Raw genomic sequence first — 27,451 nt, forward strand, 5'->3', positions numbered from 1 at the left:
CTCTGCCGAGCCAGACAGCTGAGGTCAGTGTGCACACATGAAAGTTTCTGTCTCTTCTAAATGTGCATGAAAAATGTTTTCTACTGTATGCGATAAATCAAAGAGGGGTTTATTCTCAAATGGACAATGTATTTTCAGCTCTGCAATGGTTACAACTAATGAGTATTTTCATTGATTACTCAGTCAATTCTTTTTCTGATAACTACATTTATCTTTTAATACATAAACCGTAAAAAGAAGACGGTGTCAACAACCAAAAGATAATCAATTTGCATTAAGTAACAACATTTTTAACCTGATGATGACTTTACCAAAGGTTTGACAGGGTGGGAAATGATTTTTGTATCCATGCCATGAAATTGCCAGATGATTTATTGCTTTATGTGTCCAATGTTCAAGTCTGCGTGCATGCTATGTTGCACCATGTCTGGAATACACATCTCCCTTTGAGGACAGTAACGTTGAAAGGAAAATATCAATTGATTATCAAATGTATTGTTGATTCATTTTCAACAGTCCACCAATGGGATATGACCTTTATTTAGTCTAGCAATTATTGGCACTATATAACATTTTATAATTAGGCATTATTCATTACATATATGATAATAAATAATGTAGTTCTAAGCATCTATAGAGATGTATTAGTTGTTATTACTCTACAGTATTTGTCAACAAATAGAACTTCTCCTCTTATCTAAAAACACATTTTCTATCTTTACAACTGTATTTAACTGTCAATTATTATCTATTTATAAACCAGCCTTAATGTTGGCAAATACATGAATACATAATTTATATCTGCTTATATATATTACAGTGTATAGTGCCTATGAATACTAAATGAGGGGAGGTCTCTTACATTTGATCCATGTAGATCACACTAATGGCCGGCACACAAACCACATGTAAATGTAGCGGTGAATACAATTCTTCTCTTTCTTTCTGTGTGTTCCCTGTTTTTCTCTCTTTATCTCTGTCCAAAAACCTCCCTCCCCTGCTTGCTCTCTCTCGCTCTCTCTCTCTCTCTCTCTCGCTCTCTCTCTCTCTCTCTCTCTCTCTCTCTCTCTCTCTCTCTCTCTCTCTCTCTCCCCTCTGTAAAAACATTGTGGGGTGCATTTACCTTGGTGCCCGGACGCAGCCAAATATTTAGGCTGTCACAGAGAATCAACCTCAAACCAAATGGCTGCAGCTCTGTGTTTGTCTGTGCGTGCGTGTGTGTGTGTGTGTGTGTGTGTGTGTGTGTGTGTGTGTGTGTGTGCGTGTGTGTGTGTACTGGGGATTGTGGAGATTGAAATGTCAACTTCTCATACCCTCTACTCTATCCTGCTTCACTACACCCTAAACAAGCTGTACATGAGTCCCAACCAACAGATCCTCAGACACACACATGCCAACACTGCACGTGTACAGTAACCATCACAATAAAACACTGAATGAAAAATGTATGAAAATTGAAAGAAACGGAAAATAAATAGCCAACAATTGATGAAATATTGAATATTTGGTGGTTCCATCTTCTCAAACGTGCATGTTGCTGCTTTACATCATTGTGTATGTCCGTGTCTTGGACAAAACAAGCAGTTCAAAGATGCCACCTTGTGCTCTTTGAGCTGCTTGACATTTTACAGCCGGAAACAATAAATCAAAGAAAAGTTACTGATAGATTAATCTGTAATAAATACAATATAATCAATATAAATATGCACTAATCTCAATCGATGGAATCGTCCGATTATGAATTGAAAAAGAAAAAGTTCTAAGCGTGACAACCCTGTGTGTTGTCACGCTTAGAACTTTTTCTTTTTCAATTCAACATTTCAAGACACCACAGACATCCACTGTTCACAGTGTCTCTGTCTTTCTGTACGTCACTCTTCCTTTCTCTCTCTTACACACACACACACACACACACACACACATACAAAACCCCACAGAGCAGCCAGCCAGCCACTCAGCCCATCAGTCCACTAAGAAACAACACGAGCGTCTTGAAAACACAGCGAGCCACAAGGAAAACAGCCATCAATCTCCATGACTTGTCTGTCGACTGAAGGAACGCCGTTAATCTTCAGGACGGCGCGAGTCAAGAACAACACTGTTTCAAGCCGAGATTCAAACCAATGCAGCTGTGAGCACTTAGCGTGGATACACACTGACCATCCGAGTATTCACATTGTGTTCGTGTCGTGAGAGAGGAGTAAACAAGATCAAGATTATCTGCGTTCACGTAGTAAGAAAGTAGCCACGTTGCAACCGGTGACAGCCCTAAAAGATCCATCATCACCCGCAAACTGCTCTTCAGTGTCACTTTAATAGTTTTGTTCTGTGTGTGTCGATGGAGCAGCACATCAATATATGTACAAATATAATCTTACTGTATGTTAATCTATTGTTTGAGGCTCTCTTTCAATCCCTCAGCTGTCAATCTCCAGCAATAAAACAGAATCAGGTATTCATACTTTTGGGAGTTCTATTAGCATGCTTCATATATCAGGACAGCACAGATTCACACACACACACACACACGCACACACACACACACACACACACAATCACACACATACAGCTTCTGCTGAGGTCAGACAGTTTGACCTCTTCAAGACTCTAAAGGTCACTAATGGACTTCCTACACTGATCGCTCCATTACTACGGTCACATAAACAACATTGCTTAAACCACATCAACCTCAATGGAGGGAAACAGTTAATTCGTTGGACTAACTCAGAGTTGTGTAAATAACTTTAACGCATTTATTTTTTTATTTTATTGTGTTATTATTTTCAATGACAAAATATTAGAACCTCTGCGATGTCAAAAACAAAGACAAAATCTCAGCTTTTTATCCAGCTGTGGCCCAAATACTTTCATGGAATTGGTCATACTTTGCCTAATTGTTACTTTTATTTAGCTTTCGTTTATTTAACATTTGCTCCAACTGACCAGTTTGCACATACATAAGTCATTCAGCTAAGGCCTGCAAACATTATGATTGGCCGGCTTCGGTTATGCAAATTTGCAGCAGGCAAATGCATGCTTGTGATTGGAGGAGAGAATTAACTTTGGAGTCCAGTAGAGCCTGTGTGAGTTAGAACCGGGCTGTTTATTTAGCTTAAAGAAGATAACTTTTTGGAGACACGTGGTTTTTACAGGACATTGACAGTTTGGAAGTTTGAAAGGTGTTGAATTGTAAGAATTAAACCATTGATTCATTTGCATCTGTGTCTTATTATTACATAATATTTGTTGGATTAACATTGCATGTCTTAAATGTAGGTGTTCAGATATCAGGATTACAATTTATTTGAAGACGTGTCTGATGATTCAGCTCCTTTGCAAAACCCTGCATTTGGGCTTAAAGACACCAGCTCTCCAACTGTGCAGGATGATGGAAAAAAATGTTGTTAAGACAACATGTTCCCAGCAACTGGACAACAAACACAGCAGGCATCTGTGCCAGAAATAAATCTCCAACTTTTGACTCTGCAGAAGTCCGATAGAGAGAGACAGCTGAAATTTAAAAAAAAACACACAGCACTGCAATTTCTTAAACCACTGGCCCGGACTCGGCACCAAAGCACCGCTGGCAAACCACACGGAACCAGCCACGCACACACACCAGCACACAGCCATGCATGTTCACATTAATATGCACGTAAACACTTTCCGTCAGCTTGCATCAATTCCCTTGTTCTAAACAAAAACACATACTCAAAGCACATTGCCCGAGACCTTTAACACCAGTGCAAATCCTTAACCTCACACAGGCAGGATGAGTCTCTGTCATGGAAAATAGGGTATAGCTTCCAAACCATCTGAGAAACGCGTCTGTTTATTGTGGTGAAAGACTGATCAATAGTGGAGACAGAAGGATTGAGAGAGATAAACAGAAGGCGGAAACAATATTTAGAAACAGACAGTGGGAGGATAGAGAGAAAACGCTTGTAGGAAAGAAAAAAGAGAACGTGATAGAGAGACATAGGTGGAAAGATGGAAGAAGAGAGAGAGAGAGACAGAAGAAAGGGAGAGATAGTTGTTGTTGTGCAGACATCTGCCGCGACCCACAGCCTCAGAACCACATACGTATAAACGGCCAAGAAAATATGAAAATCATCCAAACATCCTAAATGTGTTGGGAGTTCAGTTTCCAGAAAAGTGTCCCTTTGCATTTACTGAGGATGGTACACAAATAAACATGCTCACAATCATGTGAGATTGTGACCAGAATAACAACTGTCAAAGCTACAAAAACGGTCTGAGATACATAAAAAAAAAAAAAATTCCACTAATTTTAGATCAGGGGAAGAAGTGCAGTGGGAGGAGAGACGAGTGAAAGACAAACACTTAGAGACACAGGGACAGAGGGTGGTTTGCATCGGACTTCAGATGTCGATTTGGGGATGTAGCTGCAAAGTATGCTTCAAAATCAAACCAGGTATCTGTAGTGTGGCTATAGTGACACATGCTCAGTAACACTTCGTTCATCATATGTCCATGAAGCAATTAATAAGTAACTAATGAATCATTTAGTCTCCAAAATTCACATTAGAATGTCCTACAGTGTATTGAGATTTCTTAAAATTGCTCGTCCAACCAACCGTCCCCTAAAACCCAAAGATACTTAATTCACAATGATACAAAAACATCCTACAATTTTAAAGGACTCAAATAAATAAACACAAATCTGTTAAATAACATTAAGAGTCTACAGTTACGCTAGTGCTTCTAGCTCAGGTCACAGGATCACCTTAGTCATTGTTTGTCTGTACCACATTTCATGGCTATCCATCCCATAGCTGTCTGGACCTTTCCCTGCACATTGTCCCCCTCAAGGTGGCGCTAGATAAAAAGTCAGGGGACCACCAAAAGTCAGTGTGATTCATCCTCTGGGGACCATGAATGTCTGTACCAAATCTTAAAGTTTGGATATTTCTGCCAGGCCGACATTGCCATCCCCTAGTGCCACGCAGCTAGAAAAGTTTTAAAAGTTTGCGTATCCAGAATGGTGTCCGAAGTTATGGAAATAACACCAAGGTTGTTTAAACCTTTGTAAAGGGACTGAGACGGAGAAGACAGACACACACAGAGAGAGCGTGAAACAGTGTCGTGAAATGAGCTGGGAGGCCAAACAGTGGCGTTGCTGTTAAGCTCTCACAGGTTTTATGATGTCAGCCGCAGCTCAGACAAACCCCCAAAACATAAACAGTCTCTGGGTCGCAACAACCCTGAAAACCTTCATCCACAGCGTGGAACTGACTCTGGGTGGCGGGAGGAATCCGACACACATGTTTATGTATGTGTTGGTCTGACATGTGTGGATGCTTGCACGAATACTTAAAAACATGTGTGCATATAATAGCTTACATACACCTCTATGTGATCTTAATTATGTGTCTCTGCCCCGTGTGTCTGTGCGTATCACGTCCCAACACTGTCTTTGATCCTAGCCATGGAATCACTGTGTTTTTTGAATTTTTAAAATATTTAATTTAACACAACGTAGTTAATTGAATGCTTATCTGCAGTGGTGGGGAACATGAAAGAATATTACAAAAAAAAAAAATTAGAAGTCAGAAACATTATCTGCTACTTGCTTCATAGAAATACTCCTCCGATAAAAACACAACCACACACTGCAGGTTTATACAACATCACTCCCTTTTCTCTCCTTTAAGGGTGCAAAAGAAGTCAGAGCAGCGGACCATCACATTTCCAGTTGTGTTCAGGCCAATATCTGTCATCCAAGACGCAACAACTATCAATCAAAATCAAAAATGTGCTCCACTGAAAAAGATCTTATCTAGAAGCTACAACTACTGGCCGTTAGAGCTGGCTGCACTGTTTGAACCCGTTTTGACATGCTGGAGGGGAACCGTCTGTTGATCACGTGATATCAAAATCTCCAATTTAATCCACTGCTGTTTTGCAAAGGTGGCAAATAATGGCGTCTGGAACAAAGACGAGCATCAAGAAGGACAACTCAAAAACAAATTCTAACATTCAGGACGCCTCACGAGACCCCCAAGGAAAGACGAACACAGTTTGACAACATCAAAGACGCTCCAGGCAACACATTTGTTGATATTCCTGATACTGGACATCCGCTTCTGTTCCTTCCTGGCTGATCGCCTCTGCACAACATGCATGAAAGTTAGGAGTGGTTGGTGCTCAATGTGTTTCAACGGTGTGAATTTGTCTGTCAAGTTCACCACAGTTTAACTCTATGCAGAACTTTCGCGCTGAATAATTTGCCTACTGCAGGACATTACATTTGACTTTTCAGCCAATTTGTAGAAACTACTATCCAGGGAAATATCTTACAAGCACAGGTCTGGCAATAATTCAACAACCTCGTATCATTAAGAAGCTAACGCTAAGAACACTAACTTAACAATCGCATGCATGTCAGAGAGCAACTTTGCAGTGCTGGTTGAAAAATTCCTCTGTGAAAGACGCTCCTTCATCTTACTCCCAGGACGTGTGAAGAAATGTGACATTGTCTAGACATTTGCTTGTTTGAGTCTAAGTCTGGTCAAAACATCTGTGGAGAACAGCAAAGTCTCACAAAACGCTCATGTGTGGTGCTCACCTGTGAAATTCCACTAAAGCCACCAAAAATGTGGACTGGAGCCAAAAAGACAAGTGGATTTATGGTACCTCAGAAACTATGTGGTCCTTCTGACTGTAGTTAAAATCTTGTAGGCTTAAAAATGCTTCATCAGCATCCGTATATCCATGTGAAATCACAACAGTTTCTATTCATTTGTATCACTTGGTTTGAAGTATTAGTTATTAAAAGCATTCTTGGACAAACTCTATAAAATAACCACCCAAAGAGTCTTAAGTTTCAACATTTCTATGCAAAAAGGTTGCCTCAAAGCAAATAGCAGAATAATGAATCCTTTCTCCTTTTTTTGCAGTCACAAAAAAACAAATTAATTTAATCCCGAATCACAAAGTGGCTGCTGCACAAAACCTTTCCACAGGTTCCAGGTGACACTCTGCGAGGAAGCAGAAACTATTAATCCTCTGTGTTGGAGCATGCGGACAGCTTTGGCATCGTATTGCTCGGCTGAAGTCCAGCCAGGTTTGGCTCATTTCTACAGGCACTGATTTAATGCACACCAGCCACAAACCTGGCCCGTACAGAGAAAGCATTAGTATACCAGTGGCAATTTATAAGACTTCATGTTAAACTGTGAGAAGTAAACGCTCATATGAAACTAACTACACCCCTATCTTAAAAAGTATCTTTGTATTTCATTTATTTGCATTATAATTTTTGTGAAGAAACAATGACAGGCTACAGAAACAAAGTACTTTTTTTTTAAATTTTATTTTTTTTTGTTTAATATTTTCTATTAATGGAAATAAAAATTGCCTATATGAGAGTACGATTTTAACATCAGCAGTCGTCTGACTAATTTAACATTAGACTGTGAAAACAGGCATTACGCTTTTCCCTACTGATCCACACTGTAGAGAAGATAAATATTCCCATTTTATCTGATAACTCCTCCACCGCGACCACCTTTTTCCTGTTAACATGTAGCCGTCGACACGCTGTTCGCACATAGACAACATTGTTTTAATGGTTACAGGAAAATAGAAGTGTGATGTTGAAGTTTTTGGTGCCCCTAAGACTTTTACATGTGGTAGTATGGAAATTTTGCGGTAATGCAACTGCATGTTGATTAAACAAATTACTGCAACTGATACAATGTCCCAACAATACAATATCAGTTTATTACTCCTTTAATGGAAAAAGTAAATAAGTAACAAGAGTAAGTGTCAATAGCAAAATGCTGCATGTGGGAAAGCAACTACTGACAGCTATTAGTCAAGTGAATGCTAATGTTATTTAACAAGTTTAATTAACAAGTGACAGTGTAAACCACAGGAAAGTGATGAATAAAAAAATAAAGTATGGATTTGGTATGAATTGTAGGGAAAAGTCAATTTAAGTTGTGCCCTCTGTGTTAAAACAATGGAAACTCTACAGTTGGTGCTTTATGAATGTTCTGAATGAAGGATTAACTGATATCTGCAAACCTTTTTACAACTTAAGTATTTTAATACTGTAGCTAACATTAAGCAAATAAAATTTTTATTTTTTTCAATACAAACAAATTAATATAATTTACCCTTTTCCCTAAAAAGAGCATGTATATAATTCCTTTATTTGTATCAGTCACATGCTAATTGAGTGCTGATTCACTGGTCATACTTTAGTAATAACAATGACCCTGGGGTACCGGGACAGCAAATAATTTAACTTACACAACAATAGAAGGAGTGATGGGCGCCAAACAAATTTAAATTAGCATATTAATGACTGTAATTGCTCTTACGTATAACTTACATTATCTTTTAATGTGAGGAGGTTGCTGTTAGTGAGTGTTAAGTACATTTGTAGATGCTGAGCTTTTCTTACTTAAATTAAGGTGGAGGAGTCACACACTGCGAGACGGCAGAATGGCAAATGTGTTTCAGTGTTTCTCCGTGGGCTGCTTGCCCTCTGCAAGCTTTCACAATTTGGAACAGTGACTGGAAAACAGCCGGCAAAAAACAAATCAGTGGCAGTGATGTGTGTGACTTCATCTGTAATAACATTCAGAGTTATCTCTAATTGTTTCACTTGAGTCATTACACATTCATCTTTGGAGTAAATCTCGTCATTGATTAATTAATTGTAATGAAATGAACCATGTTAAACTTGAGCGTTGCCTTGGACCTATTTGGCCAACTAAAGCATTACCAGCAAGGTATATAATGTACTGCCAGGTGGATGTAAAGGCCTCAACATGTCTTTGGAAAGTGCAGGTAATACACGATAAGCATTAGGTAACAAACACTAGATTTTTTTTTGAGGTGTCGACCAATAGCATGGGTGCAGAGCAATGATCATGCTACAAGGCTCGCCAAACCTCCACAAGTTTTCCTGACCCCGGTGTTAAGTCAGAGAGACAAGCTATTAAAGCCCCATTTGAGCTGCAGAAGCCTGCGTTACACAACCAGGAAAAGCCTGCAGCAGTCTCCAGAAGTCAGACTCTCCTCCGCTGGAGTGTATTACTCTATACACTTTCAAGGACCTACAATCTTTTTCTTGGCACACGGTTGGCACCATCCAGCTGCATCCGATCCACTTTCAATCAAATATACTTGAAAAACAAAACGTTGCAAATGGGTGGACATGCACATGGAAAATAAAATTTGTGAAATGATTGTACCTTGATATGACAGCAGCAAAGAGGGGGGATTTACTCAAGATTATGTAAAAAGTGTTGACTGGAAAACGAACATACCCGTTCCTAAAATAGAAGTACGGTTCAAATCATCTTATAATCAATACAAACTCAATGGCATTAATCTCTATCAATAGTCCATGCAGCAAACAAATCACACTAATGGGGCTTTTTTTGTCACTTTTCCTTGTGGTCACTTGTTGACAAACCTTGTGCTTCAATCAAGCTTTTTTGGGGGAAAAAGGGGTTTTGAAAGTGAGATGAGCTCAGCGTCTTTGTCTCCGGTGTCGTGTATCCAGACAGATGGACAGATAATGTCAGAAATCTAATATGGGACTGTTTGGTCAACAGTGGGGAAGAAATCAAGCACCTCAGTGCCACATGAAACCAGGGACTTGAAGATAGCTGTGAGGACATGTTGGAAATTCAACCATAGATGTGAATGCACACACACAAATGCCCATTCATGCACGAACATGAACTCTTGCATAAATGCAGAGAAACGCAGATGTGAACAGCACACGCAGACGCAAACAATAATAAACGGATGCAAGCAATTATATGATCAAATACACAGTGGACACACACACACACAACACTGCAACTGAGCATGGAAAGTTTACTCCCTTTGATCAAAGTAGAGGGAACAAAGAAAAGAAATAAACAACTTGTGAAACAAATTGCTTCCTGCAACGTAATTGAGAATAAATGTGAAAAAAGTGAGCATCTTAGCAGGTGTATTTATGTTACAGGACAACATATTTCACTTTAATCTGACTTATTGCACCAAAATCTACTTTGTTTCTGGTTTTAAGAAATTACATTGCATTTGTTTCCTATTAATATCTCATATAATGACATTTACTTGGAATAACTGTTTCATTGGTTATTTAGAAATGTCCAGATGATTTATAATTTGTCTAAATAACAAATGAATATTTTTTAAACCAAAACATACCTTAATGAGCTTAATATACTCAAGCCCAGGATAAGATTTATTGCATTTTTTTTGGCTGTGTCTACCCATGTGAGCACATGTATACATTTCATCACTGCAGGCCCTTCTGCTCTAGTGATCCCTGAATCAATTGGTTCTTTCCAGTGGGACAAATGAGATTTAATCAGATTTGCTGCCAGGGTATTGCTGTGCAATACTGTCATCATGCCAGCATGCGTTCTCTCTTTCTCTCCCTTACACACACTAACACACACATTTTCTTTCTTGCCAAGGATTAGATAAGAAGATTGATACCACTCTTACTGTATAGCTGTGTGGTAAATAAAGCTCCTGGAATTAGGAGGAAACAGCTAGCAAAATCCACCTAGCAGAACCGCTAAAAGCTAGCCAATCAACACGTTATATACTGTATTGTTAATACGTACAAAAACCAAAGCGTACTGACAGTGATGATATGTGGCTTTGAGGGGGGTTGTGTGAGGGACTACTTCTTGGCCAGTTGCAGTGAAGGACAAGACTAGCTCTTTCCACTTGTTTCCAGTCTTTGTTGTTAAGTTAAGTGGCGGCTATAGCTATATATTATATTATATATATTTACTGTGCAGACCCAACAAACATTCCCAAAATGTTGAACTATTCTTTTAAGAATCATCCTAACCGATATAAGTTGGTGTTGTTTTTTTTCATTCAACATACATGCATATGCAAACACACATGCACACACACACAGTTCAGTTCACTTAACAATAGGGAATCTTAAGTCTGTGATTCACAAATCGCTTTACAAATGCCAAAATCTATTTTTGTATGTTATGTGAAAAAAACGGGGGGGAAGTGGGAGGGGGGGGGGGGGGGGGGGGTAGTAGAACTCAACATGCGGGCAGAAACCTCCGGTTCTGAAGCATGAAAGCAATGCTGAAGTGTCTTAAAACTTGCATTCACTCTACTGAACAGCAGGGGGAGACTCCTCTGGTTGCAAAGAGAAGTCTGATTGTATAGAAGTCTATGAGAAAATGACTCTACTTCTCACTTGATTTATTACCTTTGTAAACATTGTAAACATGAGTTTATGGTCTGAATCGACAGCTTCAAGTCTTCTTCAATACAGCATGATGTTCATTTCGCACATTATGGTCCAATTTAGAGTAAAATAGACCATAAAGCGGAGCTTACTGTGATTGACAGGTCGCTACTACTACTAGAGATAAATACGGCGTCTCCACGTCAGTCCAAATATGGTAACTTCTGTTCATTGGTTGCAAAAATCCAAGATGGCGACGGCCAAAACGCTAAACTCGAGGCTTCAAAACGGCCGTCCACAAACCAATGGGTGACGTCATGACTACATCCACTTCTTATGTACAGTCTATGACTCAGTGCAATTGTTGGAGCGCATTTGGAATAAAATGACCTTATAATTAGCTGTGCATGACGCAAGTGCAGCATTTTGTGAATGCATGTCTGTAGAGTAAGAGACTGAAAAATAATGCACCTCTTTGTATTTGAGAATCAGGTTTTGAAAGTATAATCACTTCTGGATGTAATTGTGACACCAGGAATCAGAATATAATCAAATGGTAGTATTCCCAAGGCTTCCCACTCCTACTAATCATCATTATCATCATCATTCTCATTTTGCCGTCTAATCTTATTACAGAGGTGATTGAGACAGATTTTCCTCAGTGGCAGCTTGCCCAAAGCGCTGCCCATGTCGGGCTGGAAAATAAGGACAGCCATTGTACTGTCCAGGAAGTCGAGCGTGTACGTATAACCAACACACTTAGCAGTCTTAACCATCGGGAGAGCGCAGGGTGTGGGAGTTTTGGGATGCTCACACTTTGTGACATCGTCTGTCCTGTCCAATGAGCTTTGGTACAGAGTGAACCGTGTGCTCTCAAGTGACCTCTCAGACCGGATTTATGGTACGAGACATTTTCCCACAAATCTACTGATTCAAGGACAAACCGTACTTTGATTTTTTCAATTTAAAGTTTACGTCCACTAACCAAGAGAGCTCTGCTTTAACTGAGAACAGACTTAATTTCCCTGGGTTCACAGTATATTATTTGCACAAGAGGATCTGTTAAAGAAAAACCTTTAACCCCAAATCTTGAAAGGTGTTATGTAAGGAGATGTGAACTGAAGTTCAAGTTTGATATGGCCTTGATGTGCTTGTTATAGCCACATTTAAAGAGGAGCCTTTTTTTTCTGAAACTGGGTTTGGAAATGTCTAGATTTGACAGGCGGGAAAATATGATAACTCTGTTAAGATAAGGTTATAGAAGTGGCTTTTGTTTGGATTACATCAGACCTCTTGAAGCCCAGCAAAGCCAGAGACCTGTAGTCGAAGGAAACATCACAACTGAAGTTACAAGGCTGTCAAACAAAGGTAACGTCATGATACCTTTAATGGAGACGGAGTCACGCCTTCCTTCCTTAATGGCTCTTCTACTGATCTCAGTCTACATCTCAACTCTCCCTGTTGCAGGCCCTCCTCGTCATGAATGAACCAAATGGGCTTCAAACATTCCTTCCCTGTTCTCATAGACGTACACTGAGACCTGCATTCATCACCTCTCCATGCACCATTACTCCCAGTGATGGGAGGAAAGAAACAACACTTTCATTAGCAGGTCTGCTCCACTGAGGTGTGGAATGTCCCGCGGGTTTCCAACAACAGTGACAGAGAAAGCCGGCCTTCATGCGGCCATTGTTGTCCTCAACAAGCTCACTTAGTGTAATGGGCAAGGCTGAGCCTGCTCTTCAAAAGACGAGGGGCACCGTGCAAGAATAAGAGCAGTCATGCTTAGCCAGATTAGGGATCTGAGTTTAGAAAGTATAATTCATTGTGGTTTGAAAATAATGAGCTCAATGGGCTTAATTTATAGTGGCAGGCAAAACTGGACACATCACTTAAAAGATGAAAAAACAGCACCTCATTTTTTAAACGCATTAAGCTTTCTTATAGTTATAATAAACAGATGTTAGGCACTTAAGTATCAACATATAACAATAATCAGTTCAGCCGATCTTTATTTAATTGCATTTTAATCATAGTAGAGATGAACATAATGAATATTATTATATTATTTATATATATATATATATTTTATAGTGTAGGCGCTCTGCTATTGTCAGAGGAAATGATTACACATTAATGAAACATATTAGGCTTATTAAGTTTTAGAGAAAATGCGAATTACATCTTACACTAAAGACCAAATATGAAATGAGCGTGGCAATCGTTTGAACCATCAGACTGAATTTTAGGTTTATATTAACAAGCTGGAGGCTCAACTCTGCTGACCAATTTCTCAAATGCCTCTGTGAGCTCAAAAGTGTCCTTCGGCAACTCCTAAACCTCACGGACGACTATTCAAACTGTGCTATAGAGGTAATATTATCACCTCAAACTTCTTCAGAACTAGACTGCCATATGGCACCAGAACAGCCACCACGATTCTCCGCTGTGGAAATCATACTTAAAGAACATTCATCCAATCAGCTGTACACTTTACCAAAGGCAGGCAAGGAGAGAATGTTTTCCCAAATTTTAATACATGAAATATAAAATTTTCCATTTGCCTTCCACTCTCCTCTAAAGTCTGTTTCATGCCAGATGTAAATGGCCAGTGAAAACATTACAGAGACTATTACAGACCGTAGATATGGTTCTCTTGTTGTAGCCTCATTAAACAGTATTTTCAGTCAAGAATGACGTCTGAGGCGGCGGCTTTGTTTCACCAAGAGCGTATCTCACTCATCACACTCTATCTGGACAGTTTACACTTGAGTTGAGCTAAAAGGCTTTAAATGAGAACTGTGAAAGAAAATGTTGACTGAAATATCAACCGGTCTGCTTCAAGCCAGCCCGGTTGAGGCATCCATCAAGCTACTGTTGATTGGATTGAAACCGAGTGTGGACATTATGGAGTGCCAGGCTGTGTGCTGTGCTGGTCCAGTGTCAGGGTAGGTGGTTTCTGGGACACTAGATTCCATTGTTGAGCCCTCTGGAGGCTTTTGTGGATATAATTCAATGAAAGCTGTGATGATGGGAGGTTTCTCTCTCTTTACAGACCTGTTGACAAACCCAATTTCAGTCGCCGACTTTCTTTCTGTGATATCCATAAACAACTGGACCCCATGTTTAAACACCAGAAAGGTTCGACAATGTCTTCCAAGAGACCAATATGACCATTATGAAAATGATTCATGATGGCCTCCTACTTTAGGTTAGTGGTCACCCTGACTGTAGCTATGGCTGCTATGTGCATAGGCTCTGTAGGTATGCTATAGCTGACGTACGGGGGCTACAGAGGTACCACATGGGGACCTCCAGAACTGTGATTGGCAACTTGTGTTTTCTCCTACAAGTCACGGGAGCAGTCTCCTAATTAGTGACCAGATAAGGCAAAAGTTACCAGGATGCAATTTGTGCCTACATGTGTAGCCCGCAAAGTGAAGTCAAACAGTTACGATGGGGATTATATCAATGGATGGAATCTGGACTACAAATTACAACCTGTGCCATAGGTACCTATGTTGGGAATCTATTAGCATAAATCCAGCTTCAGAAGAAACCAACAAAGAAAACGTGATGCAAACCCTGCTCTCAAATGTCACAGTCAGATGCGTTCTATAACAACATCACCTGCGTTTGCTTCTGAGAAAGAAAAGTCCTCTTTTGCACAACCAAAGAAAGAGGTTGTAGTATTTCTGGTGACGACAATCTCATCCAGGAAACCTCGACTGAATTAAAATAACACAAGAAATTGTTGCATCTGATCTGCCATAAATGAGAAAAGTGTGCGAGGATAATGCGCAATAATTACTTCACTGTTCAGCGTGTGAATATGCTTCCTCAGCAGAAGTTGAGTGTGCAAGCTAAATTGTATCATCTCAAAGACAGAGAATAAAATCTTCACTCCTTGTGTTTATCATGACATAAACATTGCCCCATTCTTCATCTACGACTCAAAAGATTGCTAATAAAAGTGCAGCTGGGTGGTTTTTGGCAGAGACTTTATGCCTGAAGGGCCAACAAGGCCTGCTTTAAAATAACAACACTCAAAGCTTCTGGGTGTTAGGGTAAGTGGTCAAGTGTAATCCCCTTAGCTCCTGACCAGCATTAACAGAAATTCCTCAATAATACACAACATGATTTCATAGCGACTGCTGCCGTTAAGAAATGTTTGTAATACTGAAAGGGTCATAGAGGGGCGCAGACAGACAGGCAGACAAGGGGACTTAAGTGTGCTGGTTCCCTTTTTTTCTGGTAATTTCAGACTTGAGTCATTAGGATCCATTTTTCTTTAATAACAAAGAACGCGGCGGAGCACGGCTGAATGTTTGTACAGCTGATTATTAACACCACACCTTTCTCCACTGGACTACGCTACGGCATAGAGCGGAAAAGACCAAACTAAAGGCCTCTGTTATGAAAATAAAATGAACGTAAATCTATACATCTGGTCATTTGTATTACACATCTTAGTGCTGGGGAATTTTAGGAAATGTGAAGCCGAGTACATTTGGCATTGAGTTGACCGAAACAAATTAAAAAGTCACATAGCAACCCTGACACCTGTAACACACACACTAGCTGCACGAAGGGTTGCACCAATGCTTCTATCACTTTACCAATTCCAATGATCAAAATCAGCCAATACCAGGTAGCAATCTGATCAGTGCTCTTTTTTCCCAAATGTAAAATCTGTTACCCTCTCTGTGTGGAAGTGGGGGTAAGATATGTGAAAGCTAATGTAAAGATGTAGCTACACATAAATTCACAAACCGAAAGATCCTTTTCAGACTTGTTCAAATGTTAATTATAGCCTGGGGTTTTATGAAAGCAACATACTGAATTGAAAGCAGGGAATTGATGGATTACTGCTGCACTACATTGAAAAACAGCGCAGGAGGACAACATTTTAACTGATAGGATTGCAACTGTTTCATGTCTATGAACAAATTACATATTGACAACTGTTCTTTGTAAGGCTTCTTCTGCCTGGAATACCAACATCAAAAGTTGGTGGTCAAAAGTAGATTTTCTTTCAGAAAGTATCTAAAAAAAATGTATGATTCTCAATGGATGCTAGTTTAGTAATTGCTGTTTTGGAACCTTCCGTTGATGTAAAATGGACCCAGGAAGACAAGGGCCTATTTGTGGAAGCTAATTGAGATCCAAATAAAGGATATTGCATGATTCCAATGCATCCACCATATATTGGCAAACACATCAATATGTGCAACGCGTCTAATATATGTAACACACATATTTGCCGTCAATGTCAAAACTTACGGTTTCACAGTAAAAGACTACCACTGCATTCCCGTTAAAATGCCGTTATTGTGAAGCACATGCATGCAGGAAGTGGCATAGTACAAATCAGCAGCTTCACTAGAAGTGTTCAGCACATAAACAAACAAATCTTTGACAACGAATCTTGAGGCTGAACTGATACGAATCACCAGTGTCACAGAACAAATCAGTAGCTCTGAATCAGCGCTGAACGTCGCAGCCGTATGAGGCCATTTAACCATTTAGCTTCCGGACATTGACACTACATTGTCACTGACAGCAAATCTTTGAACTAAAATGGACATTGTGATTCGAATCAGAAAAGTGATTCATGATTTTCCCCTTTAAAGCTTTAACCAAAAGACCACAATAATGACTGAATGGATTATCCCTCGAACGAAACAGTTTCTGGACTGTTAAACTGCAATGACGCATAATCTTGACAATGCCGGTGAGTGAAATAGATGAAGAAAAAGCAGCCATAAGTTTTCAAGTGTCAGACGGACCGACTGAATCATGCATTTCTACACTGCTGACCGGTTGAAATGGTAAAACAGTCAGTACAGTTTCAAACTCACCTGGGAGAAGTTGAGCCCGTTGAGTGGATGGCACTGCTCCTCCACCTTCTCGACAGCCCCCGTCCTCTTTCTCATCCTCTCCGCCTCCTGGGCCAGGTACAAGTCAAGCACCGGCACCCCACGTGTCTTGATATCTGCCTCAGTTAACGAATTCACCATCAGCATCACCCAAACGGGCCGCTTCCTCTCCCAGTTCCCGGCGATGGCGTTGAAGAGGTAATCAGCGTAGAGCCCCTTCCCTCTCTGATCCGGGGTCATCCACGAAGGCATCATGAGTTTTACATACTCTAGGTGTCTTTTGAGTCTCCGATAGATGTCTCTGGGCAGGACATCCTGCAGGTTCTCGCCCTGAGGGAGCAGCTGGCAGCTGGTCAGGGCTGAGATGGTGTAAGGGTCCGTCAGGTCCAGCTCAAAGTAGACGATGTTGCTCTCCTGGAAGGCCTGCTTGGAGTTTTCAGGGATGAAGTCCCAAACGCGCGTGTAGGGAACGTGGATTGTACCATAGAAATATGAGGGAGGGTCACGTTTGATCGTCCACAGGAAGGAGTTTAGGTCGGTTTGCTAGGGGGGAGATAGGAAGCAACGAACAATTAATTTCAGTATGATTTTATTCAGATTAATGCCTTCATAGATGGCAAAAAAAAGTTAAATATGCCCAAGGAGTTGCCTTCAAATTGCTTGTTCATGTGACCAAAATAATTCCTTACAGTGATGTGAAACACAGAAGTTCTCACATTTCAAAGCTGATCAGTGAATGCTTCATTGTAAAAATGGTTTAATTTTAACCGTACATTTTAGTAAGTCGGAACCAAATGATTGGCATATAGGGGAGAGAGAAATCAAGAAACGAGCGGTGAATTCACAAAAACAGCGAAACTGTGCTTTATACTTAAGGTGCTTCATGCTATTTACTTTACATGAGCCAACACTGGGCCTGTCTGGCACCAGTCAGCAAACTCTGTCTGTGAGAGTCTGTTTATTAGACGGGCTGCTAACAGACTGATAATGACTTATTAACAGGCCACTTAGGACCCAAGTGCCAACAAACAATACACAAGTCAGTGATTGTCAGACTGTGAGCCCAGCGTGTTTTACCTTCCTGTTTCTGCTGGATCTGACCTGAGACACTCTGCGAGAGTTTAAAGGACATGACTGACTGAGACTGCAGGGTAATCAATAAAAGGGAGGCTCAGTAATCTGAGCCATTTGTGGATAATACAATACAAAAGGACTAGGAGTTAGTCTTGAACGGATGCCACTTTCCCAAATACACACACCTAGAGTGTGTAAAGACCTGTTACTAAAAGCCAATGCACAAAACCATGCACTGCTGGAACGATGAGTTGATTTTGCAATTGGTCGATTGACAGAAAATGAATCATTATTCATTTGTATAACTGATTAACCTTATGTTATTTATCAACCACAACAAAATGCACTACTGCCAGCTTTTAATGACGTAATTAATTATCATTATATGACTATTTATTGAGCTTCTTTGGGTTTTGGACTGCTGGTCAGAATTACAATTATTTGAAGACAACATATTGGGATGTGGGAACTTTTGATGGGCATTTTATACTGCTTTTCCACTTGTTACGGACTAAAGAGTTAAATGATTAGTTTAAGGGAATATGATACAAATAATAAATCAGTAATGAATTCAGTCATTAGTTGCAGACCTAATTAAAACATACGGGCTTCAACAGACAAGGTGTATTTGACCATTTCATTACCCTTCATCACTACAAAGGGGGAACCACCTTCACAGACAAGTAAATCACAGTATGGGGCAACTCAATAATAAGAAGTTGTAGACATGTCAAACAGCAGGGAGAGAAGAAATGGCACTTTATGGCTCCTTTAGTGACACTTTATACTGCAAAATATAAAACAATGTGGCAGGTTTCAGAGGTCCAGATAATAGTTTACGGCTGATATTACAGCTTATAGTGTGATTACTTATTAATTGTGGCATCAACATGACTTACTTTCTTGTTAAGCTCGCAGTTGTCGGAGTCCCTCAACCTCCACTGGTCTGCTCGGACCAGCAGTATCACACAGGACTGAATGAATGCGCCCAAAGTGCCCCGCATCGTAGCTCTCTCCAAAAGTGTGCGCGGCAGCTTGTGTTCGCTTCGCAACGTGTTGCAGCAGCAGCAGCAGCAGCTATTCCACCGGAAAGCGTGAATGAAGTATAGGCTTGCCTACATCCACAGCTCCGGCTCCATGCGGTCGCGTAAAATGAGCTGACAAGCATCCGACAAACCGCCGGGCAGAGTCATGCTGGCCAGAGCCCCGGGCATGGACGCGCTGTCGCTGTTTTCACGTGTGTTTGAGAGCGAGGGAGAGGGAGAGGTGGTCACCGGAGTTTACGCAGGGTCACATTACCCTCCGCACTGCCGGTCGGACTGCTCTCTCTCTCTCTCTCTCTCTCTCTCTCTCTCTCTCTCTCTCTCTCTCTCTCTCTCTCTCTCTCTGCACTGCCTCTTTTTTCCGCGATGTTTGGCAAAAGTGTGCACGAGTTTTATCCAAAAAAAAAGTTTTTAAGGTTTCAAGCCAGACTGTTCCGGCAGCGCACGAGTCAACGTACCGGGAGACAGAATAGAGTAAATAAAAAGTAAGATTAAAAAAAAGATTAGTTGTGTGGTTGGTGAAGATGAGTCTGGTGTGAATGAACAAACTGCATCGCCGAGTTGGACTTTAAAAATCCAAAGTTCTCTGCACACATGCTCAGTCTGTCTGCCAAGACCTCACTGTTTGTATCTGCTCTCTCTTTCTCTCTTTCTCTCTCTCTCTCTCTCTCTCTCTCTCTCTCTCTCTCTCTCTCTCCCTCTCTCTCTTTCTCTCTCCCCCATACACACACGCGCGCGCACACATGCACGCACACACAGCAGTAATCTGATTAAAAACCACCCCGCCCGCGATGAGCAAGTCTCCATTCACCTCATTCATGTCAATAAAGGTGTGGAGTCCTGCAGACCATTACAACTATAACGCCAATAGCCCGTTTATCATTATTTTTATTATTATTATGAATAGACCGATAAATCATGTTATGTAGCCCTGATTTCAATACGCAGCGGCCTTTTTATTTTCAGTTTCACAGACCAAAATGTGGTCTCCTGTTGCCACCCCATAGGAGGCCTGCGGGCAATCAAGGGTGCCAGTGGAGATCCCGTGGATAGATTATGCTGCCCTGGTAGTTAATGCCTGACAAACTGGCATTTGCATGAGAAAACCCCGCAATAACAGCGCTTTACTCTGCGTTTCATCACAGCACAGACACGGAGGCCACAGAGCTCCATCTTTTCATGAAGATCCGCAGACTTCATGCGGCAGCCACTCAACATAACCAAACATAGCCCCCCTGATAATTCACATGCATGTATTAGGAAGCATAAAGCGCAGACTCAATAGTTTGGTGACCCTCATGGAGCCATGACAGGAGCAAGCACTGCTCATTCATATTTAGGCTCAATAAAGAAAATGGTAGCCTATAAATAAGCCCAATTATGTTTTGGTGGCAAATAATTCAAAAATCAACATTTTGTGCACATTATTTGGGTAAAAGATTGGTTTTGGATTTAGTTGTGTTTGTTTGAAAAGTGGGAGGTTAAAGTAATTGTATTTGTTGTTATATTATTGTTTTGTATATTATTGTCATTAATTACGTGCAATAAACCCACAAGGATGAACCAAAAAATACACTAAATTATAAAAGTGCATCTAGTGAAACTTGGATACCAGTGTGGAAGGCTTCAAACCAGAATCTCTGACCCTTGATTTTGCAGTTGAAGGCGGATCTATGCGCTCCGATTCTATGCTCCGGTGCCGTCAAAATCCTGGTTCACACGGGGGCAGAGAACACATGTTGGTGTTGTCAGACGTCTGAGTAAATACAGGACGGCTTGTTGACGCAAAGAACGACTTCAGGGCTTAGTGTTTGCGGACAAAAGAACAGGCTGGAAAAGTGGTGATGAGGCCGGGATGTCTGGAAAGACGGATATCAGCAGTCCAGGACGACCTCACAGCTGTGAAGTCAGTGACGGGGAAAATTGTATTAATTAATAGTTTAATAAATGTCTTTGGTGAGATGGGGAGAACAACATTTACCCAGTTTAACATGGAAATGAAAATAGGAAAGTGCAATACAGGTGTCTTTAGGCTACATTTAAATGTCAGCGTCTTAAAATATCCATTTTTATTGGCCAGTTCTACAGTGTTTCTGTCCACTTGAGTAATTAGGACTCATGGTTTTAACGGGGCCCTGTTCACGCTCCCCCTAGTGGACAAACTTACTTTTTTTTAACCAGATGTGCGATTCTCTGCTCATTCTCTGTCTTTAAACATTACAGCTGTAACATCTCTGTGCTGAGTTGCAATTTGAAACACTGAACGAGAAAGAGGAGGCAGAAAGATATAGCGAGGATGGAGGGTGCAAGGACAAAACACAGACAAGAAAGCAGAAAAGAAGCAGACACAGTTATAGATACAGACTTTGTGAGTGATGTCTCTCCAGCATCCACACTAAAGACTTCCGGATGTGGCTGGTTCTCCTGAATGTCTCATTCAATTTAAACTTGTTGACCCTTTTTTCCTCATTCTATTTCATTCGCAGACAGAAAAAAAGGGTAACCTTGAAGAAATACAGCAGCATACAGTTCCAGGCTCTACTCTCACTAGCCTTCTCAGAGAATCTAACTACAAGTTTTAACTGCAAATTTTAAAAAACTATTAAAAGATGGCGTGCAAATGTCAAATTGAAGAACACTGCAGATGCATGGCCCTACATTACTTTGAATGTATCCAAATTCAGATTCCACTTATTTTGAATTTGAAAATTGACCAGTGACAGTCCGTGAAAAAAAAGTGAATTTGTCCAAACATGTCGTTTGAGTAGTGAATATATGGCCACCATTCTCACACAGCCTACTTGAAATTACTTTTGTCTGAAGGAAATCCGTTCAAGGGGCTGCCAGATCACAATGAAAGAGGCAAAACGTATGCGATGCCTGTGTGTGTGTATGTGTGTTTGTGTGTGCTTGTGTGTGCGTGCGAGGGTGTGCTCATCTTTGTTGTGCATCTGTAGAAATGTAAAAAGAACACCTGCAGCTGCTTCCTCTTTAATGTCCGAAAAGGTGGAGAACATGCAATTTGTAGAGGGACATCTGTTTGCAGCCACACACACACACACACACACACACACACACACACACACACACATACACTTCCTTTACCTCCATTGCCCACAACCCCCACAGAGGGTATTCTTTATGGATACTCATCCAACATACATCATCCTCTCTCTGTGCAGCATTAGGCTATGTATGTCTGAGGCAAAGGACCTGTTAACTGCTGTTAAGTGAAGCCACATATTTCAGCTCTTCTCTCATACTAAATGTGGGATGAAGTCTGCGGTTCATGAGCAAAGTGTTTTCATAACTTAAAACCATATGACACACTAGCGTGTGTGTGTGTGTGTGGGGGGGTGATGAGTAAAAACTGGTCCCATCATATGAGTTGAAATCATTTATTTTTCAGGTAACAAATTGGACATTTGCTTTTTTTCAAATAAGATTCAACAATCGTAAAAAGTCCACTTCTTGCTTTTGATGTTTTAATATGAATTAATTAATTAATTCAAATGTTAACTAAATTCAGTATTTGTACAACCCTTTACATGCTGTGTAATAACTCACTCAAAACATATAACATTATCTTTTAAAGAATGAAACCGTTGAAATTCAGAGTGATCCGTAACCAACAAACTCCAACATTTAATGTATTTCAAAAGTATTAATTCTTTTATTCTATGAAAGGGGAGTCTGTTTGAAGCCTGTTATGGACTTCAGTGACCCCTGTCGATACTGATACTACGGCACATCTGTACATTTCCACTTTAAAGTGGCTGCGTTTGTGAAGATCAAACAGCGCTGGGGTCTACTGAGGGTTTCCGAGCAAACATCTGATTCTGCCTCTTTAGAGAGATCTTCAAAAGGATGTGACAATATGGAAATCACCACATATGTTTCATTTTATAAAGACTGGGAGGTGGATGTATTTGATCCTGTCAGGTGACACATACAACCCGGACTGTCTCTTCGGAAGAGTAAAACGACTAGATTATTTGTTTTTTATACTTTTCTTCATAACGCAACCCTGATATCTGATTGGTCACACCGAACGTAAAGATGGACAAAACACAAATAGCAATAAACAAAGAGTGCAAATGTGTGTGTATGCAAACTTGCAAGTGCTTCTAGATTGCTATCTACAGTATACAGTATTTGTATCTGTGCGTGCACACTTGGTTTACGCATTCCTGATGTTCTTATAATCCGAAAAAAATCGACCACAGAAGACATGACTGTCAGTTAGCAGACTCCTGGACAGATGTAACCATTCATGTTCCACATGAGAAGAGAGGAGAAGCAGTGTAAGCCTTCCAGTAATAGCTTGAGTTCATATGACTCAGTCTTTTTACAGATGGTCATTCATATCGACCATGGTTTACTTCCTTTACACCCCATTAAACTCTGATTGAAAAGGCCTGGCACTAGTATCTGCAATTCTGAGTGCATGTGTGTGTACTGAGTGTCTCACTGCATGCAACAGAATGACTGAGTATCTGGCATTTGGCCTCAGTGGAGGTCTGCGTTCTGCGAGAGCCCTTCTATTTGTTCATGCTGCCGCTACACTTATTGTTATTTTTATGTTATTGGTAATTGTGCAGTAGCATATTGCTAAACTTAGTTGTAGCTGGCATAAATATACAACCAGCAGACAGTAGCTTAGCTTAGTTTAGCTTGGTGTATCTGGGGGGGCAGAGATGGCTCAATCTAGCTGATTTCTACAGACGAAACAAAACAAGATACAGCTCGTTAATCAGCGAGCCTCTGCTTTATGCTAACTAGGCTATCTGTCTGCTGCCTGCAGATTCGTATTTAATGGACAAACATTAGAGTGGCGCATTTGTCTTCACCTGCAGAAAGTGTCATTTGGGATTGTGTCATAAAAAGGTACCAGCCACACTTGAATAACCTCAATAAGCACCTGAGAGTTTCTCCTGACTTCAGCACCATATTGACTACTTCACTGATGCAGATGCAACACAATTGTAACATTAAAATAATCTGTTTTCCTGTTGTATATTCATTTTAAACATCAGAGGACTTTACAAAAAGCTCACTAACAGCGTGCATTATTACTAAAGAGATGCCCAGGACAGAAACGTTAGTGTCTGATGTCTAATGGTGAAGGTCTTTCATCGGGTGGCTTCCTGCTGAGGGACGTTTCGGTAATCCCTCGCAACCACAACAATGACTCAGACATTTTAATGTTTACGTAAAACATAAAAGCTACCTTGAACAGAATGTGTTATGGCCTAGAGACAAATCTTGATCCTTGTAATCTCAGTAAACAGTGACTTCCTTCAGTTTCCTGCGTGGAGTCAGATACATTGTGGTGGTTAGGCCTATGAATCCCTGATCAGGATTTAACAGCAACACTGCCAGAGTCATTCACTGACAAAAAGGAGATGTGCCCCTTTGAATAGATAATCTGACTTGACCGCACTGGTGATCTAAATGGTGTTTTTGTGCCGTTTACAGTAATCCCATCTATTCTGATCGATGACTTCCCAACGCGAGCAAGCAAACCTTCCAGATAACTCAACATCAGTACGTTTCATACACTGACTTTCTAGTTTTAGCGGCGACACAAACCACATGATTGCTGTGTTTGATATTCACAACACATTCAATTATCCGCTTCTTGTAAACAGCTTTAGTTTCAGATTTCAAAAACAAACATGACATTAACTCCAAGCGACACGCAGACAGAGAAGGCATGACTGCACGGCAAGTTGTGATGGAAGTGGTCGAGTGACCGAGCCTTTAGTCACAGCATCAAAGAGAAAATGGTGTTCATGGTAAAAAACATTTACTGGAATCCAGGGAGTCCTGGCGGCTCTGTGGTCGCACGCACACACACACACACACACACACACACACACACACACACACACACACACACACACACACACACACACACACACACACACACACACACACACACACACACACACACACACACACACACACACACACCGCGTACACTAGATCCAAATGTCTGCTCCAGCTCACTTAATTACCAACCACCACTACCACTGTCCTCTCTATTTATTAGGACATTCCACTAATACTACTACTACTGCTACTAATATTAATAATAATACTATTTTCAACATAAAGCCATACAATTAAAATAAATTGTTTCCCCACTTTTCTTTTCTTTTCACCTTAGATTCTGATCTACTCTTGAGCAGGTGGACTAAGTTAGAGGACAATGCAAGAAGTTGTAACAACTGGCAACCAATGTATGATGCGTACAGCCCAATAAATTGTCAGGGCCTAAATATTGGTGAACATTAGCTTATGGCCGATCACTGTCAGCGTATATGTCGGCCAATAAGTATTTGGAAATGACAGTAAAGAAATGTCATCGAGGCATAGACTGTATATTCGAGGGTTGGAGGTCATTTAGAAACAGTGTCTCCATTAACTTGTCTGTAGACCGAGTTTATTTTTACATTATTTTATGTATATACATCTGCCAAAATATCATAATTTAAATATATTGTATTGTATTTCATTAAGTTCCAAAATGATGTCCTGATGTCCATTACAAAGGACATACCATAAACAATAACCAAACAATATTTATGAAAAAACAGTTAAATTGTAAAAATCAACACAACTGTGTCTTCTCAGTAACTTTGTATCACGCTGCATCGTGATGAGCTTAAGACAGTCACATGCTCAGTTTTGTTCCTTTAATGGACTGAAAACAAAATCCAATTGAAATCTATCGTGTTGCTTTTCCAAAGATTGTCCCCAGTTGAGGTCCAACTCCACCCTTGACTTCCAGCCCGTTCCATGAAGACTCTCTTTCCCTCTCTGATGTGCAGTGTGCATGTGTATTCACATCATTAAGTTTCATGATGACATGCTTAAATTGATGTCTCAGTTATCTGTCACTGCCAGAGGCTCAAACGTGTTCAAAAGCAACATTTATTTCCACTTTCAAAGAAGAAAAAAAAGAGATTGACTGTTCTGATATTGACCCTGACTTGTGAGTTTCCGTGCTTGTCTCGCTTTCATTTTATTGTCAATCTGTTAAAACATCCACCGATATCAATGCATTTGTATTGCTATTATTTTAGATGAAGTCCACTGTACTAATACAATGGTTAAAGAATGAATTAAATCAAGGGTGGCAGTTCAGAGAATCAACACAACTTTGTGTTTCAGTCAAAGGAACAAATTCAGCGCTGAGTTCGTCCATACAATTGCAATTATCGTGCCTGTCACTGAAAACTAATGGCCCAACAGTATGTGACTCGGGAGGAGGGCAGCTGTATGTGAGAAAAGAAATGGAAGCTGCATAATGACTCACTCGGGGCTGTCATGGGTCCATAAATCAGCTGCAGTTGCTGCTGTGAAGCCTCACAGAGTTTCTCTGTCTCATCTTTACGCTCGACCTCTAATAGACACCTGTCCACAGTGAAAGGATGACTTACCTCACTTCTGCACTCCGAGAGTTAGAGAGCCAGAGAGCCAGAGAGAGTGCGAGAGAGAGAGAGAGAGAGGGAGGGAGGATGAAGGGGTATGAAGGAATGCAGCTGTTCAAACACCTCTTTGATTTAGTGGTCACGGAGCCCAGCGTGAGTCACTCTGGCTCAAACACCGTGGAGATCCCCGTTCATCCCTCTGGTCCGAAGGTTTTCTGCTCTGTCGGGACTCTGTGTGCATGTACGTGTGTGTGCGTGTTTGAAAGAGAGACAAGAGTAACCTTTTTTTATGAGTGACACATTATAAATTGCCCTGTGGACTTTTCTTCTAAACAAACAAATTGAGTAATTCTCACTGAAACCCACTGTGTGTATGAGGCCTGACACACATGTCGAAGGCATTTACTTTCTGATAAAACATTTGCCAAGTTAATACATTTGAAGCCTGCATTGTTTACATTCACATTTACCTGCTATAGTAGTCTTCTTCTCCTTCCCCGCCTTTGCCGGGGCATTGCAGTGTTTCACATCAGCACCAATTGAATAGTGTGAAACGTGATCTCATCTACTCAGCAATTGTGCGTAGTGTCTTGACGACGCAGAAGGTCCGTGCTTTGTTAACGTTGTGAAACAATTGTAGCTGACTTGTAACAAATGGTTAATTTTGTGAAACGGTTGGTTCAGGCAATAAAACTACTTGGTAAGGATTACGTCATGGTTTGGCTTAAAATAAGTACTCTTGTGACGCAACGCAAGCTACGGACGTAACGTCACGTGACTCAGTGGTGTCGT

General features: G+C 40.6%; 1 protein-coding gene across 1 annotated transcript in view; it reads right to left on the minus strand.

Moving 5' to 3' along the window:
- trabd2a (TraB domain containing 2A) overlaps positions 1-19,181 on the minus strand; it is a gene marked incomplete at both ends in the record, with an annotated part of 54,377 nt that extends 35,196 nt beyond the window's left edge. Inside the window, 2 exons of the mRNA XM_079179220.1 lie at positions 17,086-17,646; positions 19,077-19,181. Coding sequence (XP_079035346.1) covers positions 17,086-17,646; positions 19,077-19,181 — 666 coding nt within the window. The remainder of the gene's footprint in view (positions 1-17,085; positions 17,647-19,076) is intronic.
- Between the last annotated feature and the right edge of the window lie 8,270 nt (positions 19,182-27,451).

Source organism: Pholis gunnellus (assembly GCF_910591455.1).
Source record: "Pholis gunnellus genome assembly, chromosome: 18".
Classification (NCBI taxonomy): domain Eukaryota; kingdom Metazoa; phylum Chordata; class Actinopteri; order Perciformes; family Pholidae; genus Pholis; species Pholis gunnellus.